This window comes from Montipora foliosa, chromosome 9 (genome assembly GCF_036669935.1).
Source record: "Montipora foliosa isolate CH-2021 chromosome 9, ASM3666993v2, whole genome shotgun sequence".
Classification (NCBI taxonomy): domain Eukaryota; kingdom Metazoa; phylum Cnidaria; class Anthozoa; order Scleractinia; family Acroporidae; genus Montipora; species Montipora foliosa.
Genome location: NC_090877.1, coordinates 42,229,475 through 42,238,942, shown reverse-complemented (window position 1 = coordinate 42,238,942; position 9,468 = coordinate 42,229,475). Strand labels below are relative to the sequence as shown.

At 39.3% G+C, this 9,468-nt stretch overlaps 1 protein-coding gene across 3 annotated transcripts in view; it reads right to left on the bottom strand.

Annotated features, from left to right (window-relative positions):
* The window catches only part of LOC137969435 (ankyrin repeat and BTB/POZ domain-containing protein 2-like), a 25,935-nt gene extending 16,694 nt beyond the window's left edge, over nt 1–9,241 (bottom strand). Inside the window, exons 1-9 of one of the 3 annotated variants that reach the window (XM_068815660.1) lie at nt 8,509–9,241; nt 5,840–5,995; nt 4,073–4,337; nt 2,831–2,983; nt 2,583–2,742; nt 2,380–2,469; nt 2,180–2,281; nt 1,807–1,900; nt 1,034–1,249 (exon numbers count right to left, since the gene is read on the bottom strand). In XM_068815660.1, coding sequence (XP_068671761.1) covers nt 1,034–1,249; nt 1,807–1,900; nt 2,180–2,281; nt 2,380–2,469; nt 2,583–2,742; nt 2,831–2,983; nt 4,073–4,337; nt 5,840–5,995; nt 8,509–9,124 — 1,852 coding nt within the window. In that variant the 5' untranslated portion in view covers nt 9,125–9,241. The remainder of the gene's footprint in view (nt 1–1,033; nt 1,250–1,806; nt 1,901–2,179; nt 2,282–2,379; nt 2,470–2,582; nt 2,743–2,830; nt 2,984–4,072; nt 4,338–5,839; nt 5,996–8,508) is intronic. The other 2 variants (XM_068815659.1, XM_068815658.1) reach the window with 2 other exon arrangements.
* Nucleotides 9,242–9,468: the final 227 nt, after the last annotated feature.

Below are 9,468 nucleotides of genomic sequence, written 5' to 3'. Positions count from 1 at the left end.
CCTCCCTCTCTGTCCTCTCATTTTCTCTTGCCTGCACTGAATATCAACTCGGTTTCTAAATAGAAAACCCCAATCGTATCTCAAAAAACGAACTGTACTGAGAGGTCTATATTATTGTCGGGCCCTGTGGTGCATTTGGCTAAAATGTATTTTACCCCGCTAAAATAAACTAAAGAAAAGTATGAAATTGTGAAATTGTAAAATTAACAGCCCACTTTCGATATATTAAAATTCAGTCCTAAACAAAAGGCACACCATCTCGAGGCTCTGGGGAATAAATATAAGGATTTGTATGAGTTTAATATTCCCGAAGCCTCCAGACGATGCCTTTTGTTTAGGACTGAATTAACATATCATGAAAGGGTTATTTCAACCACTTACAAATAAGCTTTATGGAACTTTCTTTTCATCTCTTACAATTTTTGAAAACTCAAGTTCAAGCTCAAGCTAAATTTTTGAAAACAAAGCTCTCAACTGACTTTCAGCGGCCATGTTGGTTTTCTCAAACTATTCGTTGTTCTTTTTTTCTTGGGGGGCGGGGGGGGGGGGAAGGGGGAGGGGGAGGGGAGGAAGTTGATCAAGAGATGGAAAACTAATGATATTATCCAGCTCTAATGTGGATAGAGGTTGCACTCCATTTTTTTTTGTGTGTTCACGGTATATTTATTTGTGGCCATGGTCTCTTAACCAATCCCGATAGTCGTTGTAAGAATAATTCTTTCAACTCACAACAAGTAATCAGATCAGTTTCACTGTGTGTGATCATTAAGCATAGCACGGAATATATGATTCAGAGGTAACCTGACATACATGATTAAGGCGTAGGGTTTGTTCAAATGAAAACACTGTTTCTGTTGGATGGGGTCAATATCTGGATGGGTGTCCGTCTTGGAATACCCCGGCCATAGGACTACCTCGTTGAGCTGCGCTCTTCGTCAGTTCAGTCCCTCAGGCAGTATAAGAAAGGCCTGTTTCTTACTTTCAATCCGTGTCTTCCGTATTTTGGACAAGAAATACGAGGAAAGTAACAAACCTTCATAGAGAATCTCTGTCAATGACAGCAGGTCGGTATCGCGCCTTTCATCTGACTCCGCCAACAACTTTCGAAGAATGTCTTTATGCCCATGCGCAGCGGCAGCAGCGAATGCATTTCCAAACCCCCGTAGGCCAGGACTCAATGATGCTGTGTTCACACTAATATACGGATCCGCGCCTTTCTTCAGAAGTAATGAGACTAGTTCAAAATCACCTATTAAGGAAGTACGTTTAATTCAATGAGTTCTGCGGCAGCGACGAGCTTAAAAGGGCTTTTTCACAGACATTTTTCTTTTCAGTTTTGTTAGAGGGTCATCGACTTGGGCTAACTTTAGCTACACTTCAGGTAACAAGTATTGTCTGGAAAAGACATCAAGTGAATTAAAAAGTATACGTATGAGTTATCCATGCTGAATCTTCGGCGGTTTTATAAAAACACCATGTTCAAATTTGAAAAAAAAAACTGCACCAGCTTTTATCCATTTCCATGTTTTCTGTCCTTAACTGAAGAAAAAAAAAACCTCAGGAGATTTTTGTCCTTTCCTTTAAAGGAGGAAGTTTATTACGTGAGGGTGACGTGATGACGGTGTGACACCGCCTCGAAACAGTCACGGCAACATCGTGATAAATAACCAGAAACAAGCTCGTTGGGCCTAAAACTTATTTAGCTTCGTTTCCTTCCTTTGACGTCCTTTTGCTAATCCACCGATAATTTCGCACCGCCATCGAGAACGAGTAGGGGAAGGAAATATAGATCTTTTGACTTCTCACCTGCAGCAGAAGCAAGTTGCAATGGAGTTTCGACTTGGTTGTCTCGTCCGTAATCTGTCGCCCCATTAGGGCTAGCTCCAGAGTCCAAAAGAATCTAAGAAAGGGGAAAATGATAACAAACTTGCACAAAAATAACAAACTCTTTAGCCTTGATGACGAAAACAACAAGGAAACGACGCCTGACATACAACATTCGTTTTTACTCTTGAGAAATCTGTGGTTCGTCCTCTGTTTTTACTAGAAAAGTTCAGCAAAGTAACTGTGAAATAATCATGTTATTGACCTGTTCCTTGGGGATAATCTCTCCACTTTATCAAACCCGGGGGCGTAGCAAGAGGGCGTGGCAAAAGGAATAGCACCCACATTACCTCACCTGACAAATATTAAGGTGTCCTTTGGTGGTCGCAAAAGAAAGTGCCGTCCATGACTTGAGCTCTAAGTTAAGTGATGGATAAATTTGTTGGTTGTTCGGCACCTTACGGTAAATCAAAAACAGAAAAGATCATTGGACAAGAAGATCGCTTCTTTTATCACTTTCGACGTAAAGAGTTGTATTGAAGATATTTATCGCACCTGTAAGTCCAGTGACGCGTGATGTTCAATTAACGTTGTAACAAGAGCCTCGTTGCCATTCGCGCATGCGTACATCAGCAGAGTCATCCCCTAAACAATTTGGAAAATTTGAGAGCCATATCTTCTTGTTTTGTTTAGGCGGATTTTTTTCTTCCAAGAAACAACTGTCTATTCGTTTTCTAAAGGTTTGAAGTCCTGCCTACCTGAGCATTGATATCGTTGATATTTTTGGATCCCAACATTGCAAGAGCCTGCGGTATTATATCAATTCTCCCGCATGAAAGCATGCGCAAGCTTACATCCTGTTGAAAACTAGAGATTGTAGCCGCGGATGAGAGGGACTTGGACCCCCAAAGTGACTCACTGGAAGAAATAGAGAAGAGAAAGAGAAGGATTGATGTTCTTCCGCTATAGACATTTCAAAAGACAAGCCAAGAAAACGAGCGGCTACCCCAAAAATCGAGGCCCACAGTCATTAAAGGGCAACAGCAACCTCGCTGCTTGTCGGACATCGTCATCATCGACAAAAGCGCTGACACGGTGTTTGGTATGCAACGAAGAAACCTTCAGCCATTCAACCAAAGGAGGGAGGTGGGAATGCGACCTAGAACGAGGAGGGAAAATGATCTTTCAATAATCTTGCCTCAAAGAATTGAAAATAAACTTCTAACTGAGAAAGCAAGGATCAGCGTAACAAAACAGAAGAACCCGATCCTATAAGCAACATAAATATTATGATAAAAAAACAAACAAAACAAAGCAAAACAAAGAGAGCAAGGCTGATTGATCGATGAAGGAATACAGTATACAAAGTCAGTATTTCGAAATGCATTGCCTTTCTTCGTCAGTGGTTTAATACAAGCATGCGCAATGACTACGGTATGCCGAGATGTTACAGAACGAATAGTGATACAGCTTGTAATATGGTACATTATTACCCTAGTGTATTAGTTATTGCACTGAAAACGCACGAAACGAGTATAAATATTCCACGATATTGTGCAGTTAGTTATTGTACACTTGGTTATTGTACAGTAGAGAACCGGTTTGACTAGTTTAGGTACTGACGTTGCCCCGCACGCACAAATCTGTTACACGTTCTCGGTTGCCTACAATTCATCTGCAAAAAATTTAGTGCCAAAAAAAAAAAGAAAATCTTATTTACTTTTTTTATCCGGCGGTTCAAACGTTGAACTTCATGTGTGCCGAATTTAATGCAAATGAGCAAAAACAGTCAATTTTTTTCATTTGCATTATATTCGGCACATGTGAAATGCGACGTTTAAAACGGGCCTTAGGTGTTTTGGTGTGGCATTGAGTATTTCTACTCGTTGTTTGTATTTTGTCTCGCCCTAGAGGGCTCGTCAAAATACAGTACAACTCGTACTATTTTTGAAAATTAATCAGCGATACTACACACCAAAACATCTAATAAGATATATATACTTACCGATACAATAAGTGTGGGTAATCAAATGGTGACGAGTGAAACAAGGGAATAATTTCACGCACGTTTTGTCCAAGATCGACTAAATTAACGTTGAAATTTCGTGTCAAAATTAGGGAGCAATTTTATCACCCATGTTCGTATAATAGAAATTTACGGGAAACAATTATACAACTTGTAATATAAAACAATGCTTAACAACACTTGACAATTTCGGGTTCTTTGCAAAGGAGATTTTTTCTTTACCGTCTTGTTGCAGCCAAGATGTCGGATGTATCCTCGCCCACCTGCTGTAACCATTTAACGAAATAAAACAACGTGTGCAAAGCACTTGGGATCCAATCAACCTGAGAGATAAACTTGTTATCTTTACTCTGGTACACGCCGGTGAACAGCTCCTGAGCCCGCAATACAAGATCCCTGAGGTCATTCATTGATGTCACAGATGTGGTTGCTAAGGCCTTGTCCAATCCTTGTCGTATGGATGATCCCGTAGAAGGACTGCTCTTCACTGAGATAAAAGACAACCAAAGTATAACTGTAGTTAACTTGGCTCCGCAAAGGTGCGTTCAAATTCGCTTTCACTGCCAGCAATCTTTGCAGTGAAACGGATTAATAGGTTACGGCGTTGTGATTAACCCATTTCAATCCACTCTGTCGTCGATTCTTAACAGTCCGCTCCAAATGTCACTGCAAACAAGACTGGCAGCAATAAAAAGCGAATTTGAACTCCAGAGTCAGTATACTTATGAAAAGCGCCGAAAGGGTAGAAAATCAGCCACTCTTTTCTTATCATTTCAGCCTTTTTTAATCAAAGCATGCATGAGCAAACTGACCCGATTTATTAAAATGTTCCAGGTCGCAGACGCAAAATTAAAGGACTTGCCACAACCAAGGGTCCATTAGCCAAGAGTAAGAATCTGGTATCAGGTTAGGGTCCATTAGCCAAGAGTAAGAATCTGGTATCAGGTTAGTCCCCATCAGCATCAGATAATTTTCTACATTTAAACCAATTTTGGCGGGAACTGATAATCAATAGACCAAATCGGCTAACTTAATTCAAATCTCCCGGGGTTTAAAATAATCTTTGTGTATTGTATTTGCTTTATAATGTCCATTCACGTTTTATTCCCAAAGGCTTTTAATTGGGTACATCATTTAGTGAGTCGATCCGGTCTATTGTTTATTTTCCCGCAAAACCTGGTTTAAAAATAGTCACTCTTTTGACGCTGATGGGGACTAAGTCTATTTGGATAAATCTTGCCCTTGGGTGACGGATTCTTGCCCCAGCCTTTTTCTACTCAGTCTCGTTTTTAAAAGGAGGCTGAAGTGAATCTGGGCGCGGTTGTTCGAAAGCCGATTAACGCTAATCCCAGATTAAAAAATTACCAAGGAGTTTATTTCTCTACTCCCAAATGTTGTAGAACGCTGATATTTGGCAGAATTTTACATAAGAGGAAGTCAATCTTGAAAACCAAAAATAACCAAAAGAAACTTGCTCTGAAAAGTTGAAAAAATTAAACCAAAGTTTACGCTAATCTTGGATTAAGTTAATCGGCTTTCGAACAACCGGGCCCTGGCCTCTAGTGGCACGACCTCTGGCTGACTTCTCAAATGGTCTTAATGATCCCCCACTTGAAAAAATTAACTGGAACGCTGCAGCTTAACACCACCCAAGTCAGTGCTTTCTGTTTTTGTGTAACACGTACCACAGGTAACCCAGTGTACGCTCGTGGAGCGTCTAGTTAATTGAGGACAATGTACTGAAATCAAATCAAATGAACGTATATCAAATTTGTAGGTTGGTTATTGAGGAGACGAAAAAACCGCAGTACCCGAAGTACGCGGGAAAAACCTTTCGGATCAGAGTAGAGAACCAAGAAACTCAAGTGAACTCATTTGTGACGCGCACCCGGGACACATTGGTAGGAGGAGAGTGCTCTCACTACAACCCCATCTCTGCTTAACAAATCATGACCATTCAAATAACCAATCAAGGCTTTCATTAGTTACCATTTTTCGATACAGCATACACGTCGATACTGTCCGTGATACCAAAGGCAGTTCTCCCAGACAGGAGATGATAATAGGGTTGAAATATTCCCCAAAAATCAGCATCTGTGTTGATCCACTCCTCCAGTACTTCAGGTGTAACCTGGTCCAATCCTTCTATACGGGCGTTTGAAATAAAAGAGTGATGCGGAACATACAATATAAAGTTCAATTATTCAAGTTAGATGTCGGTTAGTCAGCACCTCTTAAAACCTCCAATAGACCAACAGACTAACGTTCAGTCCTAAACAAAAAGCACCATCTCGAGGCTCTGAGGAATAATAGTAAGGATTTGTATGAGTTTATTTCCCAGAGCTCAAGATGATGCCTTTTGTTCAAACCTGAATTTTAATATCGAAAGTGAGCAATTTCATTGGATCTTCTTTCCCTATTGATGCCCTTAAATGCTCACTCAAGTAAGTTTTAGCATCAAAGAGAGGCTGTGATTGGACTATTTTCAATAGGAATAAAACGCAAACAGCGGTTACAAACATTTGCTTGAAATGCATAACTTTTATAAACTTAACGTTTCGTATGTTACAACATACATCATCAGATGTGATTATTATTCAGTTACAGATAAGTTTAAATTCAAAAATACAACTGTACGGACTGGGAGCTAACGAAATTGATTGACATAAAACGACAAGAATATGCTAATTATAGAGATAAAGTTTTTCACTGCCATGTTTTCATTTAAGGCTGGCTTTAGATCACGGATCAACAGAGACTGTTAAATTTTGAAATGCATGTCTGATCGACTAGTTGCTAATAGTTCAAAATGATCCCACTTAATTCTATGGTTGGTTAAGAAAACATGATCAGCAATTGCAGATTCGTGACAATTTGTAGTTAGGGCTTTAAAATGTCCTGTTTTTCTGTCATGAAAATCGGCGTTTCGTTTTCCCTACGTAGAAATCATTGCAATCCCAGCAGTTTGCCCTGTACACTACTTTTGACCTGAAGGAAGGAGCTAGTTTATCTTTGTAAGGGAAAAAAGACTTGATTCTTCGGGTGTTCTGAAAAACTATTGTGACGTTGAAAATACCATAGAATTTGTTTATACAAGACCTCAGCTGTTTTGTGAGGTGCCGTATAAACAAATTCAATGGTATTTTCAACGTTAGAATAGTTTTTCAGAACACCCGAAGAATCAAGTCTTTTTTCCCTTACAAAGATAACCTAACTCCTTCCTTCAGGTCAAAAGTAGTGTACAGAGCAAACTGCTGGGATTCAATGATTTCTACATAAGGAAAACGAAACGCCGATTACGTGACAGAAAAACAGAACATTTTAAAGCCCTAACTAGCTACAAATTGTCATGAATCTGCAATTGCTGATCATGTTTTCTTAACCAACCATAGAATTAAGTGGGATCATTTTGAAATATTAGCAACTGGTCGATCAGACATGCATTGCAAAATTAAACAGTCTCTGTTGATCCGTGATCTAAAGCCAGCCTTAAATGAAAACATGGCAGTGAAAAACTTTATCTCTATTATTAGCATATTCTTGTCGTTTTATGTCAATCAATTTCGTTAACTCCCAGTCCGTACAGTTGCATTTTTGAATTTAAATGTATCTGTAACTGAATAATAGTCACTTCTGATGATGTATGTTGTACCATACGAAACGTTAGGTTTATAAAAGTTATGCATTTCAAGCAAATGTTTGTAATCGCTGTTTGCGTTTTATTCCTATTGAAACTAAAATGGCCCAAGTCAAAGAATTTTTGTGGACTATTTTGCTGGGTCACCGATTGAGGTGGCTGGAACCCCCGTAGGCCAGGACTCAATGATGGCAGCCCTGAATTGGCTCCCATGAATTTTTTAAAGCTTTGCCGATAGTTCTATCTCAGATTGTTAATTACTATTCTTCCAATAAAAAATGGGAATCACCAAGTTCATTTTTGACGTATAAGCAACTAAAGACGAAATATAGAGTGTTTTGTAGAGCTTTCATGTTGCCATGGAAACCTATTACGTCACAATAGTGGGAGCATTTTGTTAAGCAATAATTGATGTTTCATATGCTACCATAACATTGTTGTTACGTGATACAGTGTTTCAGTGATAACCCCTCTAATAAGAAGGTCTCTTACAAGTAGTGAAACTGGTTCCAGCCATCTTAAACAAACTCTGTTAGTAGGCAACCTAATCACTCGTGAACCCATTACAAGCGTTGGGCGAGATCGAGACGGTGTTTTTTGCAAGGTTTTCTATTTTTGTCATTATGCATGGATTAAATTAAGTGTTAGTGTCCAGTGCAAATATCAATGAGTAAATTCGTAGATGGAACTTACAATTATTAACAAGATCATACTATGAACAACTCAGTCGATGTTAGCTAATTTATTGGGCTTACAGCTATTTTTTTTTTCCGTTGATAATTCAATAACCTTAGATTCTGCATGAAATCAAACAGATGATTCAGTCTTCATAGAAAACTGATTTTGCTAAAGAGACGAAATGACTGGTCTGACAGATCTTTCAAAAAATTTATTTATTGGTGGAGTCTCGTTTGATACGAAAGTCAGCACAACAGAGATGACATCAATAGATATGATTGTCCCATCTTTTTGCATTTACGTATTTAACAGATTGATTAATTAACGTATAACAAAAGCTTACCTTGTTTAGTGACAGCTCTGTAGACAAGCTCTTCAGCGACGTACTCTAAGCAGGCGCTGAGGTAGATGACTCCAGCGTCATAGATACGGGATGCAACTTTTATTTTTACTAGCCATCGAAACATTTTGCCAACGGGTAGAATGAGGCCACTGCGTGTCCTTTTAGATCGGCGAAATCGGTCACTTGAAGTATTGTACAATGACAGCGCTTTCGAAGCCAAAGATAAGCAGCTCTTAGCCAATGATAAAGACAACACGAGGCGTATGCTCGTTTGCATTTCATGTCTTGAGCATTTGGAATGAAGAATTGAGAGACGTCTCGCTTCTAGCACAATCCGCAACAAAGGTCTCTGCAAGAGAAACGAGACGCGTTCCACGGCCTGAGGTGTAATGGCGCGAAATTTTTCCCGTGTTCTTCCAAGACGTAAGACCTTTGAAATGTCTTGCAGCGTCCATGGAAGTTCATCTAGCGGAGGTAACATAGGAAGCCAGACATCCCAGTCAGTGTTGATAGTCGTTGACTGTGCCCCATTTCTTGTAGAGTTAACGTTGTGATCTTCTTTCAGTGCTGCTGTGCTAAGAAAGTGGGAATTTGCTGGGAGGTTATCTTGAGCCATTCTGTCGCTAAATGGCCCATACAGTGCCCCTGCGATGTATTGTAATGAGTTCAATGGCAAATTCTATTTAACTAAACAGTAAACAGTTTAATGCACAAACAAAACACGCATATTTACTGAATTCCTGATTGGCATTGAACTGTGATGATAAAAATAGCCTGTAATGCATTGAGTAAACAATACATCAAAGACAAGACAATTCCATTCAATCGTTTCGTTAAAAGAAAATCGGCTGAAATAGAAATTTTCCGAAATTAAGCGAGTGTACCTTTTCATGATAATTCTCAAAGTTGGCCTCATATTCCGAAATATCAGAAGAACAATAAATTTCTGTTTCATAGGTT